The 23,081-nt window shown below is 50.4% G+C and overlaps 1 protein-coding gene across 3 annotated transcripts; it reads right to left on the reverse strand.

Moving 5' to 3' along the window:
- Positions 1 to 316: 316 nt before the first annotated feature.
- On the reverse strand, positions 317 to 21,345 carry LAD1 (ladinin 1). 3 transcript variants are annotated; one of them, XM_050956299.1, is made up of 10 exons: positions 21,160 to 21,345; positions 13,460 to 13,588; positions 11,904 to 12,450; positions 11,144 to 11,293; positions 7,841 to 7,884; positions 5,363 to 5,435; positions 4,735 to 4,863; positions 4,094 to 4,183; positions 2,665 to 2,742; positions 317 to 1,871 (listed from the first exon to the last, which is right to left on the reverse strand). In XM_050956299.1, exons 1-10 carry the CDS (start codon positions 21,195 to 21,197, stop codon positions 1,866 to 1,868), a joined length of 1,284 nt encoding a protein of 427 aa, XP_050812256.1. In that variant the 5' UTR covers positions 21,198 to 21,345; the 3' UTR covers positions 317 to 1,865. The 3 variants fall into 3 exon arrangements, with proteins under 3 accessions (XP_050812256.1, XP_050812255.1, XP_050812258.1); XM_050956298.1 differs by having other exon boundaries at positions 13,460 to 13,591; XM_050956301.1 differs by lacking the exon at positions 21,160 to 21,345 and having other exon boundaries at positions 13,445 to 13,525.
- Between the last annotated feature and the right edge of the window lie 1,736 nt (positions 21,346 to 23,081).

Raw genomic sequence — 23,081 nt, forward strand, 5'->3', positions numbered from 1 at the left:
CCCATTATGGCAATCATAACACTGCTGCTGTCAAACTTGAAGCTCTCAAGCTGGAAAATACTCACAGGACTTCATTGCTCCCACAACCCTTAAAGATTGGAGTGGCCACACCCAGGCCTATATGTGCCCTATGGCTGACGGTCCCACATCAAGTCCCACTGACCCCCACCCCGCTCTCCAGAGGCCAGCGGCTCATCTGCCTCATTGTCCAGAGCGATTCACAGCAAGCTCCCCACCCACCCACTCCAGAACAGTCAGACCACAAGCATTTTAAAGAAAGCCATTTATTAGGAAAAAGTTATATCAAAAGCAGCAGGTTCCTTTTGAAGCCAGCGGGGTGACAGTGGATCTAGGGGAAGCCCCAAAAGGCACAGAGGCTCAAGCTAAAAAACCCGCCAGCCTAGGGTTTGCTAAAGCAGCTCTCAGCCTTTCTGCACAAAGGTGCTTGCTCCTCGGGCTGAGGCGTTTGGACACCACCACTGTAGGGGCTCTCCGCTGTGCTCCCTCCCTAGTGTCCTAAAGCTGCCCCTGCCCCTCCCCAACCTAAGAGAGGGCAGTGCTCCTGGGAGAGGGTTCCAGGCTGCAGTTGGGGAGCGCAGGAGCACGCGAGTCAGGGCTTTGGGTCGGGCCCGTCACATGAAGAGCAGCTTTATGGTTCCATACAATGAAGGCAGGGATAAGAACGGGCAGACTCTTGCGAGGGTGGGTCTGAGACTTCCCAGCAGCCATCCCAGGTGCAGACAGGCTTCTAGGTTGAGAGCCCCAGCACTAAGGACCAGAACTGCCAAGGGGCCTCCCTTGCTAAGTGGGAGAGGGGTCCTGGCCTGGTGGGGTGGAGGTGGGGGGAAGGGCTAGCATGGGAAAGTTTGAGAACTGCCAACCTCCCATGTGACAGGCTGGGAGTAAGGGAGCTAAAAGGGGCCATTGGCCTCTGACACCAAACCAGGGACAATGCAGACACTGCTCCCCTGGGACAGCCCCAGTGAGTGTCCAGGGGGCGGGACAGTGTGGTGCACATGTGTGAATGCATGAGGTATGAAGCAGTGACGGGTGCTTGGCCAGATGCTCAGCAGTGCCAACCAAGGCAATCCCATGGATCTGGCCCAACAAATGCCACACCCTGCAGCAGACATCCTCCATGAGCCGCATGCCAGCAGCAGTTTGGCTGGGTGCGGTGCACCCAGCCAACACACCTGAGCCCTGACATACAGGGAGGTCTTCTAGTGGGGGAGGCGAGGTCAGGCCTCATGGCCCCTCTGCTGAGGGATGGTTGTGTTGGGACCTTCTGCTGAGCTAGGAACTGAGCTGAGACAGCTCTTCCCTCAGCCAGCCAAACACTGCTACCTATAGCTACCACTGTAGAAAGCCTGGACTGGCTTTTAACTAGGGACCTACAGGGGCAACGCTGTAATGGCGTGAGCCCGGCTGCTGCTAGCAATGCTCTGGAGCTGGCTTTAGCAGGCGGGTGCGGGTTCCCTGGTTCAGTCTGTTGCAGGTACAGCATGTGGCATAGCGCACGTTAACTGGAGATGCCGAAGCATTGTCCAGAGCAGCAAAGATCTCGTACCACCAATGCGGACAGCACTCATGGCTTTGATACGTCATAGCTAGAATGGGTGGTGGGATGGGACAGCAGGACACGAGTCATCTTCAAAGCTTCTTCATTCCCATCCACCAGTCAGAAGTAAGAGGCCCCCCAAGCTCCCAGTGCCATAAGAGGAACACAGTATGTGGGTCTCCAGGCAAGGTTGGTCTTATGGGATGGAGATGCTCAGAGACAAAGCCAAGAAGGGATGCTGGAGAATTGCATAGGGCCAGGCTTTGATCATCACAGCAAGAGATTATCCCCAGGGAGTCTTGTAGTGTTACAGCTGAAAGAGACAAAGGGCATCATCAGGCTGGGCCAGAGGCTGCAGCAGAAAGAAAGGTGCTTTGAACTACCCTGATCAGTGTCTGCACTGAGCTTTAGCCCCTTCTAACAACATGCCCAAACCACTGGCACAGCGCTCCCTAGTGATGTTCAGCTGCTGCCCAGCTCTTCCTCACCTCATTACACCCTTGATTTCCTGCCCACCACATCTTCTCCTGCCTCCTTGTGATCCACCCTCTATGCAAGTTCCCCTATTACCAGCTCCTCTTTGCTGCCCCTCCCATCACACCCCCAGTGAGGCAGGCCAGCCTGTGCACTCAGACCTCTGCATTGTGGCCATCAGGGGAGACTCGACGTATTTTGCCGCCCCAAGCACGGCAGTCAGGCAGCCTACGGCGGCACGCCTGCAGGAGGTCTGCTGGTAATGTGGATTCAGCAGCACACCCACAAGAGGTCCGCCAGTAACGCAGATTCAGTGTACCTGCCGCCGAATTGCCACCGAGGTCACAGGACCAGCGGACCTCCTGCAGGCATGCCGCTGAGGCAGCCTGGGTGCTGCCCTCACAGCAACCGGCAGGCACCCCCCTGCAGCTTGCCACTGCAGGCACATGCTTGGTGCACTGGTGCCTGGAACCGCCCCTGGTGGCTATTAAGGGACAGGTCCTGGCCCTTGCTTTGGCTACTTTGTGCTGCTCTGGTGGTCGATTCCAGGGTTCAAGCCCAACTCAGCCACTGGCCCTCGGCACAATCCAGGCAGGCCACGTGAGCAAGCTCCACGCTCCCTCTGCTTTTACCCTGGTGTCACTGGAGGAGTCGTCAGGCTGCTTGGCCCAGAGGTTGCGCTTTGTCATGCTGTCGGTTCTCCCAGCGTCCTGCAGGGAGAGGAGGAACAGGCTGTGCAAGGGTTTTCTCTGGGCACAGACGACAGTGCTTGGAACATTGCATCGGTCTAAACCGAAGATGGGGCCTGACCCAGAACCCTGGATCCAAACAGACCCAAGCGGTTCAGATCCGAACCTTTGGGTGCTGGAATTGGCAAATCCAGGCTATTACATTAGCAACATTGGAACTGCTCCAAAGTAGGCTAACGGGCAGGGATTGGATGGTTGCAGGACAGTCACTTTACATAAGGCAGCTGTGAAACCTCTCCCAAAACGCACCCACCCCATGTGTTCCAAGCAGGGGCAGAGCCATCAGCTCAGCAGGGAGGAGCATTTGGGGCAGAGCAGGAGTGGCTGCGACATTGGCAAACTCAGCTATTCCCTGGCATTGCAATAGGACATCAGCCCTTGGCGCCTCCTGGCTCAGCTGATGGAGTCCGAGCAGAACACAGCTGCATTGCAGCAAAGACTGGAGCAGAGATCTTGGACTCAGATTCCCCTCTGCAGGCAAACACCCATGTAAACTCCTCTGCACCACTCCTATATATATTAGTAGCCACCCTGACCTGCAGAGACCAGCTGTCATCCATTCAAAAGCCCTGTGTGCTGCTCTGCCAGAGGGACCTCCTGACAGGCTTCCCACTGCTGTGGCATGCCTCCGGCAGAGTCCCACTACCAAGGGATGCCCAGGTAACCACTGCAGCACAAAGGTGGTGCCTGGAAGAGCAAGTGTCTGCAGAAGTCCCTGTCGGGTTTGTGGGGATAATGCATGGAGCAGCAAATCCCCAGTACCCCTCCCCGCCCATGACCTGTCTCCCCATGTGCAGACAGACCCACCAGCCATGCAGAGGGATTTTCGCAAGGTCCCTGAGGAAGTGTGGCTAGTCTGGTGTCCACAAGCAGCCCCCCAGCAAGAGCTTCATTGCGTGTGAGCCTTTGTGATTAGCACATTCAGTGTGGGACCTGTTCGTTGCAGACTGCCAGCACCCCCTTGTGCAGGGGGAGGGGGCAGAGGGAGTAATTCTTTGCTGGAGTCTGTGGAGAAGCCAGGGCTCTTTGCTTGCGATTTTAGTGTAACCATGAGTTCCTGGAGGAGCCTCAAAATCCCACCAGGTAGGAAACTAAGGCAGGTGAAGTGGCTCGAATTGGAGCTGCTGAAGGGTGCAGAGGACGTAAATCCTGCTGGAACATGGCCCGCGCTAGTCTACAAACAGTTCCAATCAGCAGGATCTGGCCCATTTTGCAATCGCCATCATGACCTGGCTGCTCCCCGATGCAGGGTCCCCGCACCGAGCTGTCAAAGCACCAGCACTTTAGTGCAATGCCCCAGCATAGCCGATACCTTGACTCTTCCATCCTTGCTGGGCTCCTGGGCCCTGCTTATCCACAGGTTGATGCGAGATGTCACCACGCCAGGGAGCCTCAAATTCTCCTGCCACACAACAGGACCAGAGTTAAGACTGCACATTACCCACCACTGGAATGCAGCCACCCCTGGGGTGCAACACGCTTCCAGATTAGCACGACCAGCAATGGTGACCATGCCCCACACTTCCTGTGCTAAACAAGAGCAACTCAGAGGGCAGGGCGCCACCTGCTGACTTGTGTGGCGCATTCCTACAGTGCACCATTTGGAAGGCGCCTCGGCCAGCTTTTTACCCACCTTGCTGCAGGGGAGCCCTTGGCCATGCGGCCAGCCTGGGGAGCTGCAAAGGAAATGTGCACCTGCCACATGGAGTCCCAGCCAGCAGCTGCTAGGAGGAGGATCCACCGGGGCATGCAGCATCCAGCCTCTGCCTGCCAGGTGCCACTGAGCTGAGGAACCAGCTGTGTCAGTTCTGCACCCTGAGGGTTCCTCCACCTCGAGTCTCCCCCACCATCTGCCCAGTGCCCCCTACCTGAAGATGGGGGTGGGGTTTGCAAATGGTGGGACTCACAGGGGTCCCTCCCCCAGCCCATGCTCAGTCCCTCCTCAGACCTCACCTTTCTGACAGGGGCTGGATCAGCTTTGCTGGGGGCATTGGCCTCAAAGATGCTGCGCTTGCTGGCCACACCCTCCAAGGATGGGAGGAAACCTCTTGGCATGGTCACAGGTGACTTCACCTCAGATCGCTAGGAGCAGAGACACAAGACCCATCTGTGTTAGAACCCTAGATTCATGTAGGGGGCCTGGCCTGGTCGTGCCAAGGCTGACACCCTCCCCCTCCTCCCACCACTCCTCATTGGGGTCTCAGTGCATGAATGAAGGGCAGCCCAGTTTCTCATCCCAGCCCCCTGCCATTTTCCCCTCCCCTCTTACCACATCACCTGCCTGGGGGAGGAACTGGAGGTGGCCCCACTCCCTGTGTGAACAGCTGAGGCAGGTCCCTACTCCCCTTTGGCTAGGCAGAGATTCTTCCCCAGACCCTGCCCTCATATCTTGTGACAGACTCTCCCTGACTCCCTATTGCTTTCCCTTCTCCCCAGGTCATACACTGCACAACCATGCAGAGCTCAGAAGCCACCCATTTCCACCTAGAGACCACAGAACTAGCTGGGCATTCACAAGGTCTGCAGGCTCAGCCCTCCCCAGCTAAGGTTCCCTCCCCCATTACCTTGGGGCTCCATTTACCTGCACAGCCGACGTGTATTTCTCCAGTTTCTCCTCAAGCCTGACGCTATTGGCTGGAAGTCTCACACTGGCACTGGGGAGGGGGAAGAGATAGAAGAGAGCAGAGTGAAATCCCCCAACATCCTTCATGCCATGGTAATGTCTGCCTAGTGACAGGCAGGGCTGGGGTAGGTTTATCTGGCACCAGGGGAGCTGGGTTCTACTCCATTCAGGCTCTAATACCATGGTCCTAAGTGCCTATTCCCAGCTCTTCACTGGGAGACATGGGGCAATTACATTTCCCTCTCTGCCTCAGTTTCTCCCTCATAAAATGGGGATAAAATACTTTAGCTTCACTTATCGTATTACTACACTAAAACCAGTTAAGTAGTTTAAGGTGTCTGACATAGCCCGTTACCAAATCTGAGCACATCTTTGATGGATCCATCCTCACAAGCTGCCCTGGGGAGGCATGGCACCTATCATCCCCACACTGTACAGCTCCAGAACTGAGGCCACAGTGGAACAATGGCAATTAGACACCTAAATACCTTTGACGATCTTGCCCAAGGTCATGAAGAGAATATAGGGCAGAGCATGGAACTGAACATGGGTCAAAGTCCCCCAGGCAAGCACCCTACACGTTGGGCCATCCTATGCCCAAAGAGATAGAAAGCAAATATAGGCTGTAATAGTACTTTACCTATCAGGGAACATCATGAGACCCAGATTTGCCAGACTCCAGTCTCTGGCTGTTCATGACCCAAACTCAGAACCCTACCCCTGCTCTGTCCTCAGACTCAGAGACCCGGCTTCAACCTTCATCAGATCCAGAACACGGATGACCAGGGTCAAGAGATACCATTGCAACAATTGCTTCTTCCAGGATTCTCTGGGTCCCTCGGGGATAATGAAGGCCCCATACCAGTTACTCTTCATATTGGGTTGTGTCTCTCATTCCCTCCAGCTGGGGAGGGAATCGTGACCCCTGCCCCCCGGTGATCAGTGAGACAACTTCTCCATTACATTTATGTACTCATTGCACAGGTGTAATTAGTACAGTCACAAAACGGTGGTGAATGCACATTGTCAAATAGCAATGTACGCACATGACAACTTTGGCTCATACCGTCTAATTCAAATATCTCCATCTCTCTCCCAGTTGTTTGGGGACCACTTCCCTGGCTCCCCAGCCTCTTACGGCCCCAGTATCCTCTCTCTGCTCAGCTAAGCTGCATGTCAGCTCCCTGACACACCAGCTTCTCTGCCCAGCCAGCTGTTTCCATCTCAGGAGTCATTTATGGGGCTGAAATGAGGCAAAAATCTGGAATTCTTTGGGTGTTTCCTTGATAGAGATGGTTTGATCTTGGGTTTGTTTTACTGGAAGAGAAATAGACTTCATGTTTGTCTGGTTCCCTTCTGTTCATTAGGGAGCAGATTTTCAGTCACTGTTTTCAGAGGAAGCTCTTCCTCTCTCCTCCCCCACCTCTTTTTTTGCATTGTCCTCAGAGCAGGACTTCCCCTCACTGATATTCAGTATTTGATAAAGTAAAGGGACCCCAATTCTGATCTCACATCAGTTTTATTCCTGTAGAGACCCACTGAGGATGAAGCTTCTCCTGATTTACAATAGGGTGAGACAGGAGAACTGAACCCAGGGAGGAGAGACCTTACTAAAAGGAGTCTCCTGCTTTAGTCAGTTTCAACCCAAGAAGTTCAAATATGAATCCATTTCTGAAAGGAGCACAGTGGAGGTGTCACCACTAGAGCCAAGTGCTCAGCACATTTGCTATTTGCCTAATACTATTTCCCATTCTCTGGCACTGCACAGACTATGAGCCTGGATTTTGGTGCCACGGAAGTCAATGGGAGCTTTGCCAGCCACTTCCGTGGGACCAGGACCAGGTCACCATAGATAACCATTCCAGTGAAGCCAAATGACAACACACCACACAATGATGCACTGAGGGCAGGTCTCCTACAAGGGGAAGGTGACACTCCCAAATTCCACAAGAAGTCTTTGACTCTGGCCAGGCCCTGCCACACAGATGTGCTGGGTTAAACTTGGCATAGGGTTGAAATGCCAAGGTGCAGTCTGGGCCTGGTTAGTAGGAAGCACTAATAGGAGTCTGATCAATAGGGCTACAGTATAAGTCAATAGCCACACAATAAAATAGGAGGACTCAGATAGACAAAATATGCTATCTGGATCTTCTCACCAGGGCCACTCAAACACCCCTCATGTACAACAGCGAGGCCTAATGAACAAAGAGGTGCAGGGAGGAGATCTGACTTCTATTTCAGGAGCAGGAACAACCACTAGATTTGCTGTGCAAGTCCAGGGGAGTGAGGATACCCATCTTCAGAGGTGGTGTACTAGGATTAATTCATTAAAGTTTAAGGAATGTTTTGAGATCTATGGATGGTCACTGGTAGAGGAACATCAGAGTGATTAGCAGCTTTGTGACATTACCAGAAATACAAGTAAAACCCACTGACCTTCTGGTTAATGCATTTTCTTCCTTGTCTTTTCTTGAGATCACCTGGAAATGCAAGCAAAGGACATGGAACAATGGGAAGGCATGAGACGGGCTGGGAGAAGGCCCCCTTCCCAGGGCTGGGAAAGTTCACACAGCCCTGGTCATCCCCATGTCTCCCAGAGTTCAGACATTCACCCTGGCACAGAGCAATGTTTGGTGGCTTCTCTGAGCCATGCGAGCAATCTGGACTCCAGAACTCCTTCTGCTTCAGATCCCAACCGGGACCATGGCGCACCTGGGGGGTGGGGTGGAGAGGGGAGAGAAGAGGGTGTCTCAAACATGACAGAAAAGTTCCCATCATCATCAGACTTCAGGAAAGGTTTTGTCTGAGTGAAAACGTGGGTCAGTTCTAATCACTTTGGAACCTGGTCCCCTCCCCTTGGGGCTGGCTAAGGTACAGTGGAACCCTGGACCAAGAACATGTTCAGTTTCTACTCTGCGCCAGAGATTCTCTCAGTGTATTCCCTCCTCCACAGCCCATGCATACCTCCATCCCTCTGGCCTCACCATTTCTCTTTCCTTCCTCCCCCTGCCCTCAAATGTCCCCTTTTTCCTTCCTTCACTGCACATCCCCCCCACACTCACACACACCCTCCCGACCAGCATACCTCATCCTCCTGCCCCCACAATCCCAAAGAACAAGGACTTTCTGGCCAGATGTCCTGCCGGAGAGGTGGCACCTCTCCACCCTGTGCCAAAGGCCATCCCTGCAGAAACTGCTCTAAAATCTGCTTGGCAACAGCACCCAAACTCCATTCCAACAGACACAGTTCTAGCTACTCTCCTTCTGGATCCAGGCAATCCATCCGCATGAAAACCCTTCTCAGGCAGGACTGATACCAGGACATATACTGGACATTTTTGAGCACAGAACTGCCCCCTGCTCAATTCCGCAGAACCAAACTGCCCTACAGCATCACTAGCTACTCAGCTTGGGAAGTCTTGGGGTCAGTACAGCATGTGCTGCAGGAAATGTCCATATCTGGGACAGCATGAACCAGGAGAGGAAAGGATTACAATCCTTCATCTCCCCAAGTCCGCAAAGATCACTGCTTCGGAGGGGTGTGACCCTGCAAGTCCCTCAGTGCCAACTGGCAGAGGGCCCGCCATGCCATAACTTACGTCAAGCCTGGCTCGCTCATTGCCTCAACATGTTTCTAAAAGTTGTGTTAATTGGGGACAGGCTTGTCCTGCCCCCCACCCCCCCAAAAATTAAATAAATCAGTGAGTGATGCGTGTACATGTTGTGAACAAAGAGTTACAGATGTGTTCTGGAAACAGGTTCTTAAGGTGTTTGAGAGGCAGAGCCTAGACCCAGCCTGCTCTAGACAAAAGAATGCATATTTACTTGTCTGTCCAGCTGGGTCACAGGCAGAGGCCAATGAAAGCTTTGTTTACCTTATATGTAAATGTCCTATCAAGCAGGGAAGAGGACTGTTTAACAGTCACACCTGAGGACAGAATCTGCATCCAAGGAATCTTTCCTGGCTCAAGACAGAGACAATAGATTTGGGGTAACAGAACTAAAATGTCTTTCCGCCCCCGTTAGCTATCACTTAAGGCAGTGGTTCTCAACCAGGGGTCTGGGGCCCCCTGAGGGCAGCCACTAGCAGGTTTCAGGGGGTTCAACAACCAGGGCCAGTGTTAGTCTTGCTGGGGCCCAGGGCAAAAACCCAAAGCCCCATTGTGTGTATGTGTATTTGGGAGGGTGGGGGTGGGGTGCTGAAGCTCAGGGCCCTGACACCTGGGGCTGAAGCTGAAGCCTGGAGCAACTTAGCTTCACTGGGGCCCCGGCAACTGCCCTGCTTGCTGCCACTCACACCAGCCCCGGCTTTTATGTGCTGAAAAAACAGTTGTTGTAGCAAGGGTGGGCTGTGGACTTTTTAATAGGGTATTGGTGGGGGCCTCTGAAAGAAAGAGGTTGAGGATGCTTGACTCAGGGGTGACATAAGGGTACAGCACCCTCTGGACCTATGAAAGTTGGAGCCCCTAGTCTGGAGAGCTCAGGATAATGGAAACTGAAGGCACATAAGGACATTGCTTGGCCAAAGATTGTCACTTGCTAACGTTGAATTGCAGTCACTAGAAAGCATGCTTTGTGGTGTTTGTAACCATGGTGGTCTCTCATTCTTGCTTAATATCACTTAAATCTTTTGTTGATAAGCTTTTTCTTAGTTTTACTATGAGCCATCTCACTGCTGTTATATGAAGGTGAAGAGAAGCAAAGCTAACACAGACTGTTGTGTGCTCGGTGTCTTTGGAGGCAGCAAACTTGATTCCTGTGAGTATCCAGGGAGAGACACTGGACATGGCAGGGCAGCATCTGGGGAACATGAGGGCTGGGATTCACTGTTACCTACAAGGCAATGTTTAGGCTAGCTGAGTCTTGAAGTGTTTGATAGCCAGGCAGAGAGGCTGGTGGGGCAGGGAGCGGACCCACAGCTTAGCAGCAGCAAAGCTCACATTTGCCCAGGCAGAGGGGAAGCACAGCTGCTGCTGGTTCTGGGGGTCCTGAGAAGAATTCCGCAATGCAAAGACTGAAGGCACAGGACAGACAAGTCGGGCAGCTGGCATGCTGCGCTCACAGACCCCTGGGGCCACACTCATTGGAGCTGCAGCAGGGAAGAACGTGGCCTGCACTGCAAGGTCCTTTCGGGGAACCTGAGGCAGAGCCATGACCAGTGATCTGGCTGGGCACTGCCCTTTGCAGAGACCAGCAGCGCCTCTGTGGCCCACGGGACCAAGCACTTCAATTCCAGCTTCTCCAAACTCCCATGGTCCCCTGGATCCTTGTAATGGGGCTTCCTGAGTCTCGGATGCAGAACACACACACACACACACACACACACAACTCTGCATCTCCAGAAAATGCCACAAGGAGGAGATCTGGGAATAACTTGAGCCCAGCTGGAGCAGATTCTAAGTAACAATAGGAAGGCGAAGATCTGGACTGGATTTTTGCACCCATAGGGACTGGACTTTAGAGAGAAAAATAATCTGAGCAAGACTGCAGCACCCACATGCAAGGGCCTCTGCCTCCTATACTCTAGCCACCTGGACTAGGTGCAGCCTCAAAAGGAGAAAACCTGAGATTGGATCTCTGTGCCCGCTGGAATGGACTCTGCAAGCCCCCAAGCCTGCAGAGAACTGCACAAACTATTCCTGCTGAGGACAGCTGGAGGGAGCTTCTCCGATAGAGCTAGAATAAACCCGTCTTCTGCTGCCTGAAAGGCTACTTTTCCCTGCCCATTTCAGCACTCACCCGGAAAGAGACTGTCCTGGGGCTGATGCGTTTGAACGAGCTGCAGTAGGTGACCTGAGTGGGGGAAGCAACCGAGGAGCCTCCAGGTCTGTCTTGAGTGGAGGGCGACCCTGCTGTTTCCTGAGCCCGGGAGGGGTTCCTTGCTGTATCCTGAGGGAGGAACACACCCCCCAGACATCAGTCTAGAGCCAGCAAGAAGGTTTCCAGCCATGGCTATGAGAGCCGGGAGCAACACTTGGGGGTTCAGCACATCCACCAAGCACCTGAACAGCCCAGCCCAGACTGCAGGAACCCTGGCTGGATGGGCCAAACCCCAAGCTCCTCCCTACGCCCAATCATCACTGAGGCCAATGGGAGGGCTCAAGGTTTGGCTTAATGAGGGGAAGCGGGTACTAGCGTTATCTCATCTACAGGCAGAGTTCTAGAGTTGAGGAAGCAACTCCCCCACCCCCAGCCCTTTCGGCAGCACTGCTCTTTCCAGGCCCAAGTGCAGTATCGCCAAGCCCAGGATCCAAGTCAGGATTTTTAAATGAACGTGTTCCGGGCTCTTTGCGGATTAGCGTCGGAGCCTTTGGGTCACGCTCACTTCACGTTTTCAAACTTTTCTCCAGAAGGTTCGATGCCACAGCCTTTTAAAACAAGAGCCAGGATACTCACAAGGCAGGTCCTCAGAGGTACCTCACTCCCATTGAGGATCTGAGACTTTTAGGGGATGGCTTTAGTGAGACGGCTGGTAAAGTGCCACGAACATGCCTCTCACCTGCTGGCTGGAGGGGCGAGTAACTGGGGAGTCTGGTTTCTGTTCTATGCGGCTTCCTCCCCTTGAGAAGACTTTCACCTCCAGGTGACTACGGTCTTTCTGCTCCCGAGCCGATTCCTGGGGCTGGCCTCCCGTCACCTCTGGCTCCTGCAGGGGCTCGTCAGCTATCAGGTCTTTCTCATCCTGAGCCAACCCCTGATGCTGTTCTCCTACCAGGATCTTCTGTTCCGAAGCCAACTCCAGACATTGTTCTGCCTTTGGGCCCGTCGGCTCTTGGGTGGGCCCCTGGTGCTGTTTCCCTGCCAGGGCTTCCCCATCCCAAACTGATCCCCGACACGGGGCTGCCTCCAGGCGGCCTGCTCCCGTGTCTGGCTCCCTGCAGTTCTCTGGCTGCTCCTTCTCCTTTCTGAGGTTTTCTGAGCTCTCCACCTGCCACCTCTGCCTCCTGATCTCTTGCGGTCTCAGCACCGCCATGAGCTTCTGCTCGGACACCTCCTCTTCGGCTGTGGCTGCCACTGGTGGCTCTGCTTCCTTGAGCTGCCATGGCCTGCAGTGACAGAGAGAGGGCACTGACACCCTTGGACACCCAGGGACACTGGCAGGCTGCTTGTTAGACAGCAAGTGAATCCAGCCCAGCTGAGAGGCGCCAGATTAACACTTATAGAGCACCCCCATTTTATCCCAGTGCACCCTGTACACATGGTTACCCTTCTTTGAATCCCTGTTCTGCAGGCATAGGTTGTCCTATACAGCTGATGGCAGCAGAGCATTGTGGGGGCGCCACTTCCCAGATCAGCCTCCATCCCTTGGCCCTGGGAGCACTGAGCTAGCACCATGGAAAGGCAGAGCCACTTGCTCTACTTTCCTGGGAACAGCATCCAGAGCAGCCTTAGCTCGCTCTGAAGAGGGCAGGATCCTGCCCTTTGTCTCGGGCAACAGGCGAGGAAGAAGGGTGTTTGGAGGGCAGGTGGAGGAAGGTATTTAACCAGTGGATTCAAATTAAAATATAGGGGTTAAGATTTTCAGAGGAGTCCAGGGGGATTTGAATGGGTAATTTCAATGGAATGTGTCTCTCTAATCCCCCTGGACTGCTTTGAAGATCTTAGCCTTCAGCTTTGTATCATAAGCTACAGTGATTAATCATTCTATTGCACTCGTCCTCCGCAGCTCCCAACAGGATTGGCAAAGTAACATATTGTTATCCCCATTTTACACTTGGGAAAACTGAGGCACGGGGGGAGTGATTTGCCCAAGGTCACATAATGACTTGGTGGCAGAGTCAGGAACAGAAACCGTGAGTCCTGACACCCGTCTCCTACTCCAGCCACTAGACCTTTCTGCTTCTCAGAGTCATGAACTGAACCTGGATTCCCCTGTTCTAACTGCCCTACCCTGATCCAAAACCCATTTAGCGGGAGGACTCCCACTGAGATGTGGGCTTTGGCTCCAGTCCAGCAAAGCAAGACAAGCCGGGTGGAGGTGCAGCATTCCGGGCGATGCCAGCACTGCAGTCCCAGGTAACAACCTTTCTCCTCTCCCACCTCTCCACTGCCTACTTGTTGGTATCCTGCACAGGAGAAAGGGCTTCTTCCTGCGCGTCAGTGGTGGAGCTCAGGTTGCGGTCTCTCCGCCGGCGTTCTCTTGCTTGTTCCTCCTCATCCTCCAGCGTTCTCTGCCTGGCCAGGCTGCTTGGAAAGGAGACAAGGGTGTACCAGAGACAAGGGAAGTGAGGTCATCTCTTATGTTGAACACATTTCTGCTGGTGAGAGAGAAGTTTGTCTCTCTCACCAGCAGGAGTGGGTCCAGAAAGATTCCCCACCTTGCCACTAATATCCTGGGACCGACATGACTACAACACTGCGTACAAGAACGTGCCAGTCAGATACCAGTGGGCTGGGTCACTGTAGGAATGTACCAACCAAGGGAGCTCTCTCTGAGCTTGCAGAGCGCAAGTGATCACCCCAGGGGTCAAGGAGGAGCTGTACAGCAGGGTGCAATTGGCCGGTGGCACAGCATCCCAGTCAGATACACGGCGATGTCCTACCCCAGTGGGTATCGGCTGGGGGAGGATGGAAAACAGTAGCAGAAATACAAACTGGATTACATAGATCTAATCATATGTGATGTGTAATCCCGACACCTACACAGGAACAGGCTACTATAAACACTGGGAAATACCCAAATTAAGCGCTTGACTTTGAACCATAGTGTTCCTTTAATGTAGAGAAATTACATTTTTAAGATCTTTAAATTTGATATAAGCAAACCAGAAGTTCCATCACATGGTACCATACAATCCTCCAATTTGGGTCATCAGCAAGGTTAGAACTCTGGTATCTGGGCTTCCAGTCCAAGGTCTGCAGGAGAGTCTGCTCTAGAGGGCACAGACTCTTTCCCTGGCATCACACCTGCTTCTAGCAAAAATCCCTCCCTGCCAACCCCACATCCTCATCTGTCTTGCAAGTCTCTGCTCCTCACTCCTTCACATTTCAGGAAGGAAACTTCTTGCTTCTCCTAGGAACCAGCAGGAGGGACATTGTGAGCACAGGAGACAGATTCCCTGCTTCTGCACCTGGTTCTTTTTGTAGTCCTTGACAGACAATTGCAGGCCCGGTCCTGCTCAATCCCTGGGCTGATGCATGCTCTGTGGCAGATGGAGCATACTTGGTCCAGACAGTATTTTTGGAGAACAACATTGCTCACTAGAGTTTTGTTAAATTGGGATGTTTTTAGACTCAAAACTTGGCCAAGTTTGGGTCGATTTTCACAGGAAGAGCAACACCTATAACCCTGCATACTCCCTGCCAAATTTCAAGGCCCTGCTCCAACCATGTTGGTGCTAGAGCTTCTTAATGGAACAGTTAAGATTTATTTTTAAAAAAAATAGGCAAAGTGTATTCTCTTCCCTCCCTGCACTGTCTCAGAAATGACTGACACTTAACGAAAACAAAAATTCAGACAAAAAGGTAGACTCCTGGCATGAAAAATTTTAGTCTGAATGGCTGAAGTATGGTAAAAAGTTACAAGCAACTAAAAAAAAAAAAAAGCTCTTCTAATGGAAGGTGTCAGGCAACCATCATTACCAGGTCTGCCTGGAATTAGAGGTAATTAGTATTCCATCATCACACACACACACACACACACACACACACACACACACACTTTCCAACCAAAGTGATTTTTTGTTTTGGCACTAAAAAAAGTCCTTTTGGTAAGAGATTCAGGTTTCAAGCACAAACTGTAATTTTCTCAGTAAAAAAGTTTAAGAAAAAATTAAAGCTTTTGACACCAAGAAAAACAGTTTTTATTCCCCCTCACCCCACATAAGTTTTGAAATTTTCCACCAAAAATAATTGGCATATTTTTTCAGCTTTCCTCACACACACACATACTCGGCCCCACACTGTGCTGCAAATAATGCCCAAGATCATTAAAACAAAGAATTTTAAAAATCAAATTGGTTTTCCACTACAGATACCGTTTGTTGACTTTTTGCACAACTCGGCGCAGGGCTCATCTACACAGATTGAGGTTTGAATTTAAACCCTGAGAACTTCTCATGTGGACACTCTTATTCTTGTATAAGAGGGTCATTATTCAGGCTTTATCTACACTGCCAAATGGACAACAAAAGTTGTCATTCACAGGTGCTTAAAGAAGCACCCCACCCCAGGGGCAGCTCCAGGCCCCAGCACGCCAAGCGCGTGCTTGGGGTGGCATACCACGCGGGGCGCTCCGCTGGTCACCAGGAGGGCGGCTCCGGTGGACCTCCCACAGGTGTGCTAGCGGAGGGTCTGCTGGTCCCGTGGTTTCAGTGGACCCTCCACAGCCACAACCATGTCTGTGGGAGGTCTACCGGAGCCACAGGACTGGCGACTGGCAGAGTGCCCCCCGCGGCATGCTGCCGTGCTTGGGGCGGCAAAATGTCTAAAGCCGCCCCTGTCCACCCCAAAGACAAAAGTTTGCCACAGCATGTGGCAGTGTAAACATCTCATTGTCAGCTCTCCTGTCGACAATGCGAACCCTGCTTGTAGGGGGTGGAAGTATTTTGTCAGCAAAAGCGCCAACAAACAGTGTTTACACTGCCTGACTTTTAGCAACATGGTCGTGTCGCTAAAAGCTGCGTAGTGTAGACAAAGCCTCCGTTTGGTTTACGTTACTTTGGAAGTGATTTAAACTGACAAAGCCACTCCTATTCCAGAATAGGAGCGGCCACAGAGGGAGTTATAGCAGTATAATGCAATCACTTTAAGTAATACCAATATAATTATACCAGTTTACAACAGGTAGAACTTCCCCACACAGATAAGCCCTCAAATGATGAAATCACAAGTCAGTTTCATTTTTGCTTATAATCAATTTCCTTCTTTAGAGAAGATCTCAGACATTTTAATAGCGTAGGCCACATCTTGATTCATCAGCTGATACGCTCCCCACCTCCCCTGCCATTCACCATTGTGTAATGGCCTAATGGAAACTAGGACATTTAAGTGGTAATGTGGTATGAGTGTATTTTTGTCTGCCTTTAAATGCAATGCAGTTGCAAGAAACAAGCAGGAGAGGCCAGCATCAGGTGACTAGCCAGCTCTCTACAGACCACCAGCACCTATTTCTCTGACCAACAGCAATCTACAGACCACAGCTGGAGTACCCTGGCCTGCCCTCTTCGATTCTTATGCATTTCACAGCACTGCAGTGTTTTGGGCTGCAACCTCTTCCTGGGAATATGCTTTTGTAAAAAAAAAAAAAAAAAAGTGAGCAAGTGTTTCCACTAGAGTGTATTTGAAAAAGGAAGATAGTAAGACCATGGGAATGGTGTGTGGTTAATGGTTTAGCACAAGCTTGGTTTTTGCAGACTCTAAACTTGGGGGGCGGGGGCAATTTTACATTTAAAACATTCAAGTGGAAGTGGGCTCAATCCTGATCCCGTTGGAGTCAACAGGATCAGAAACAGGCCTAGCCTAGCATTAATGCCATTGCAAACCCTGGGAGTTTTAGCTGTCACACTGTGCAGATTAACAATTGCTGTGTAAAGGCATAGCGCTGCCACATTCCCTCTCTGCCCAACTCCCCCTTCCTAGGCTGCAAGGTGTGGGAAGGGGAAGGGGAAGGAGAAGACTAGAATGACAGGGTGAGGAAAAAAGCAGAAGCAGAGAGCCAGTGGGCTGGGAGGGGAGAAGAGTGTTTAAGAAGCTACAAGTCTCAGCCACTGAGCTTGCAAACCTGACTTTCTAGGTAGAAGTTACCTGCCCTCCCTTGGAAAAAGAAGAAGGAGAAATGGCACCAGAATTCGAGGCAAGGAAGTTGGAACTGAATGAGCTTGTTACTGTAGCATGCATGAGTCATGCACCCTTCCCTTTGTGCTTTTTTCCCATTGCAAAAAGATGGCCCCACCCTCTTTTACAATAACCCAAGTCTGAATGATACAATGTTCACTAGACATTGATACCAAACTAGGGTGATTCATAGCCAGAATTAATCTACCGACATTCGCTGCTGTAGCCCTTGCACTTTGGAAGCAAGTTGACCCTCCTGCCTCACCATTCTCCATTAAAAGGAAAAGAAAGCTGGCTACTGTGTAATCCTTCTGATGGTGCTTTGCATGTCTTTAAGGCCTGGTCCACACTACAGCGTTAAATCGATTTAAACAGCATTAAATCGATTTAACGCTGTACCCGTCCACACTACAAGGCACTTTAAATCGATTTTAAGGGCTCTTTAAATTGATTTCTGTACTCCTCCCCAACGAGAGGAGTAATCCTAAAATCGATATTACTATATCGATTTAGGGTTAGTGTGGACGGAAATTGAAGTTATTGGTCTCATTCTTTTACTGAGCTACCCAGAGTGCACCGCTCCGGAAATCGATGGTAGCCTAGGACCATGGACGCACACCACTGAATTAATGGGCCCTAGTGTGGACGCGTAAAATCGATTTTATAAAACCAGCTTTATAAAACCGGTTTTAATAATTTTGATTTTATGCTGTAGTGTAGACGTGGCCTCAGTAACTGCACAGACAGCTAGGTTTTCAGACTGCATTTTGGGCCTCATCCCAATCCCATGGAGATCACTGGGCTTGTAGATCATAGAATAACAGGGTTGGAAGGGATCTCAGGAGGTCATCTACTCCCACCCCCTGCTCAAAGCAGGACCAGTCTCCAATTAAATCAGCCAATAGATTTTTGCACCATATCCCTAAATGGCCCCCTCAAGAATGGAACTCTCAACCCTGGATTTAGCAGGTCAATTCTCAAATCACTGAGCTATTCCTCCCCCCCTTTTGTGCTCACAATCAGTTGCTTAGATGTGCAAAATTGTGCTCTACTGCACAGGATATTATAGTCATTGACCTGATCTCCAGTTGCATATTTAGGTCCTGCAAGCATTTATGCACCTGCTAAACTTGACTAGTATTGACTCGACATTGTTGCCAAATAGACAGAATGCCAGCATGGGACTCAGAAGATCTAGATTCCATTCCCAGCACTGTCACTAGCTTTTGGGCAAGGTCACCTTCCTTTGCCTCAGTTTCCCCACCTGTAAAATGGGGATAATACTACTGAACTCCTTTGTAAAGCACTTGGAGATCTATGCTAGAGCTAGGTAGTAGTAGTTGCAGCTGTGATCAAGTTAAGCATGTGCATAAGCTTTTGCAGGATTGGAGCCTTAACTAGAAGGCTCTTAGAAAGAAATCCACCCCTATGTAGAGGACCAGACCAGATCTATGATGGACTTATAGACCTACCTAAGCTCATATTAGAGCTGGTTGGAAATTTTTGCATGAAAAGTTTGTCCAAGATTTTTTTTTTAAATTGAATCTTCTCACTGTTTTTTCCTCCCAAGATGCTCTCCCCCCACCCCACAAGTTTAGTTAATCATATTTTAGAAATTGTTTTCAAAAGTCTCTCTTGTACCAAAGCCTTCGTTCGGGGGGGGGGGGAGGGGTTGGTAAGATTCAAAAGTGTTTTAAATATAAACATTGATGATTTTATTAATAAGTTATTTTAGTAGAACCATAATGGACAATTTCACAGATAAGAGAGCCTTCAAATGGGTCAGTTTCAAACCCTGCCAAGTGGAAATAATTTTGAAATGTTGATTTTTGTGGAACTATTTTCCCAGTTATTGACCACTTTCTGATGGATTATTTAAGTGGGGTGTGGGGCTTTTTCTGGTCCTCTGCAAATGTGTACATTTCACCTTTTATTGATGAAAATAAGCTGGTTGTATTTTGTATGCCTTTTAACCCCACAGAGTCAAAGTGGCTGTTGATGAGCGAGCTGTGTTCTGTTCTGGCTTGTGCTACATCAAGAGAATTATTACCTATAGCTGATTGAATAATCCACAATGCACTACACTAGTCAATGCATCTTATTTCCCCTCTCCCCCATCCCATTTTAAGAATCTCCAAATTATTAATTATCAGAAAGATTTTTTGCAAATTTCTGCCATGAATAATTCTTAGTTCACAGATACAATTCGTGAACAGTCAACACGTGGGTCATTTTTGGTAGTTACATGTCATCCAGTAAGGGAATAGAAACAATCCTGCCGGCTTTGTGGCACTAAGCTTCTTAGAGCAAATTGTATGTTGGATACTAGTCCCAGGTGGCAATTGGTTCTGCCCATTTTAGGCTGAGAGCTTCTTCAGGTCAGGAATTCTCTCTTCCTTTGTATGTTCAGCACCTACCATAACAAGACCCCCATCCTGACTAGTGTCTTGAACACTACTACAATGTAAATAATTTTAATATTTATTCATGTGTATTGATGGAATGACTCAGCAGAAGCCAGACAGCTGAAGCCAGCACAGGCTTTTCCTGCAGCCACAATGTTTATAACCAGAAATCAAAAGAAGTTACCATAAGAGAACTACAGAAAGATTCCCCAGCATGAGATTCACATCAGTTCTATGGCCCTTGGGGGTAGAATCTTCCCCCAAAGCATCCTCCCAAGCCACCAGTATATAGCCCTTTCCCCTCCGTGATCACTGGGGCTAAAGGAGTGGGAAGCAGAGACCCTCCTTATTCAGTGGGACCAAGTACCCCGACACAGGAAGCCACTTCAGTGTGTGACTCTTTCTGTTCCCTAATTGGGTGTCTGGTGTAACTAGCCATCAAAGATTTTAAAGTCACATGAGCAATTCAAAGTGAATCATTGATTTCAAGACCAGAAGGGCTCATTATGCTCATGTGTGATGCAGGAGGTCAAGCTAGAGAACCTCACCCATCAAGCCCCAAACTTCTATTTGAAGTGTGGTCTTCCCCTCCCAATAATACATCCACTCCTGCAGCACTATTATCCCCATTATACAGATGGGAAATGGAGGCACAGAGCAACTAAGAGGCAGATTTGTAGCAGTATTTACCTGCCTAACCCCCATTGAAATCAATGACATTTCCATGGGTGTTGGGTGCCTAAATACCTTTACAAATCCAAGACAAGATGGGGGAGGCAAAATCTTTTGTTGGACCAGTTCTGTTGGTGAAAGAGACTAGCTTTCCAGCATACACAGCGCTCTGTCATTGTTTTGTGTTCTGTCTGTTATGTTGTGTTAATATCTAGAAGCCTAAACACCAAGATCCCAGCCCCAGGGTGCTGCACAGACACAGAGCCAATACAGCCTGCTCCCACTTACACCTTTGTGAGGGGAGACCCTGCATGAGCACTCAGGAAAGTGGCTCCTCACTCCAATGCAGAGGATGAGCCTGTGGGGAGTTAGAAACCCAGCAGCGTGTAGACAGAACAGATTAGAGCCAGGGTGGCTGGGATGCAATGAACACAGGACTCCTTTACAGTTTGTTTAGGAGTCACTTTCCAGAGCAAAGCTACCCCTTTCAGCTTTGCTGCACAGCTCACTTCTCAGGGGGTCCCTCTCCCCACCTTCAGCCACTGCTCGTAGGGGTGCTGGAACAATTTCTATGGGGGTGGGGGGCAGCTCAGAGCCATTGAACCAAACTGCAAACCCTGGATAGAATGGAAACCACTTCATATCAGGGGGTACAGCCCCCCCAGCACCCCTAGTTCCAGCATCACCTATGGCTACTTGTCCTTTTGAAGCTTGACAGCCACCCAGGCTCTGCAGGGCTGGCTTTGTCCGACCCAACCTGAAGTCACACAGGCTACTATCTTTGCCTGCTATTGCACATGGCTCCTCTTGCATCCCCACCTGTCCCGAGCTAACAGCCTTCCTTCCCCCTGAGCCCCCCCTGGAGGGGCCAGAAAGCGTTAACCATTAAACCACAGCACCTACCTAGAGAGCGCAGACCAGTTCTTCCTGTTGAAAGACATCCCGGCTCCCCCTGACTTTCAAAGAAGTAGGGGAACTTCCCCAGACATCAAGACAGGTTCAAGCCCCACTCTGCAGAGCTCCCTAGAGCCAGCAAGACGCAGATTTGAGGCTCCTGGAGGAGCTGGAAAGGGGACTCCTACACCTTCCCTCCTGCTTTACTTCCCTATGCACCTTTACCCTGCCTGCAGCCCATTTACTGCCGGGGTGTGTCACATGGTCTCTTATCTACCTTGACAGGCACTGAGAGCTGTAATTTGTCTATTAGCAGCACCTTACAAAAGGCACCCTGCGCGGGCGTGAGCCAGCTTCTGGCCATGCAAACCACGCTTGGCTGGCCATTTGGTCCGGGTTCAGCCCTCCGCGCTCAGTGCACCAGCCCTCCAAGTTGTCCTGGTTTTCAGGGGCTACTCCCTGCTCAGAAGCCTGTTCTACCAGCCTCTTGCTTTCTGTCTTCAATTCCCTCTCTCGATTGAGTGCGTAGGAAAGGTGGAATTCCCTCCAGGTGGGTGGGAGGAGGCATAGTCAATCAGTCACCTGGCTCCCCACCCATTTAACCAGGACAGGCAACCTCCACCGCAGGGGCTTTCAGAAGATGCAGTTAAAGAGACGCCCATCACCTGAAATCTAATCAGTTTCAAAAGCTGAACTCAGATCCCTTGTAGGGGCTGCTCATGTGTGTGGTTTAACAACCACATCTTCCTATTATTTCGGGGGGTTGCTTGTATAAAAAAAACCACAGGAACTAACTCAGCAGCTATGCAGGAGAAGCAGTGGATACACCAGGATACAAAGGATTTGACTTTATTAATGGTCTACCCAAAACAGTATCCTGTCTCTGACAGTGGCTAGTAGGAGCTGCTTCAGGAGGATACTCAAGGAACCCCAATCTTAGACAGTTATGGACTTACCAACCCCTGTGGGAAATTGTTTCCCCCTCACAGGCAGATAGGTGCCTAAATACCTCTGTATCTGTGCCTAACTCCCTTTGGGAATTTCCAAAGAGCTCAGCTTCCACTTTGACAGTTGAATACAATGGCCACGTTTTGAAAAGTACCAAGTCTCCCGTTGCTCTCCATGGGGGTGGGGCATGTTCCCTATTGTTCTCAGTATGAGAGTGGAGAGCCTCCAGTGGAGGCTGGTCTCTATTGAAAATCCGGCCCTATGTGGTTGATTTATTCCGAGGCATCAGGGTTTACATTACTTACATATTTGTATCCCATCTACAATAACTTGCACTTGTTATCCATATCCATGTCTATTCTCTTTGGAATCCTCCTGGTCTTAGTGGCATCTTGTGGCAGTGAGTCCCACAGGTTAACTGTGCATTGAGGGGGAAAGTAAATATAATCAATAAAAGTAAACAAATATTTCAATCCCTTTCAAATCTGCAGCTTTTGGATTATCAGAGCCAAACTATCTAAGCCCCTTGGGTTTGCGATCAGGACAGGTGTTTTCTTCTTGAGACTTGCAAAATACCTGTCTCCCAGCCAGAGGAGAGCAACATTAGGATTGTGGTCCACATACTGGCCTGTGACTTGTGGGACCTAGGTTCAAATCCTAGTTCAGCTACAAACTCCCTGAAGGACTTTTGGCAAGTCACTTATGTTAGGATTTTCAAGGGGAAACCCCAGAAAATTAGGCCCAAATCCTGACAGGTATTTAGACACACAACTTCCATTGAAATCTGGCCCTTACTGTTTAAATCTCCTAGGAATTCAATGGTAATTAGGTACCTAAATCCTGTAGACACATCAAAAAATCTCTCAGCTCCCCCATCTGTAAAATGGGGACAATAGCTCTTCTATATCTCTCAGGGTAGCTGTGGACATCAATCCATGAATGTTTGCAAAGTGCTCAGATGCTATGTGGTGCTGGGCATTCCT

Source organism: Gopherus flavomarginatus, chromosome 5 (genome assembly GCF_025201925.1).
Source record: "Gopherus flavomarginatus isolate rGopFla2 chromosome 5, rGopFla2.mat.asm, whole genome shotgun sequence".
Taxonomy (NCBI): domain Eukaryota; kingdom Metazoa; phylum Chordata; order Testudines; family Testudinidae; genus Gopherus; species Gopherus flavomarginatus.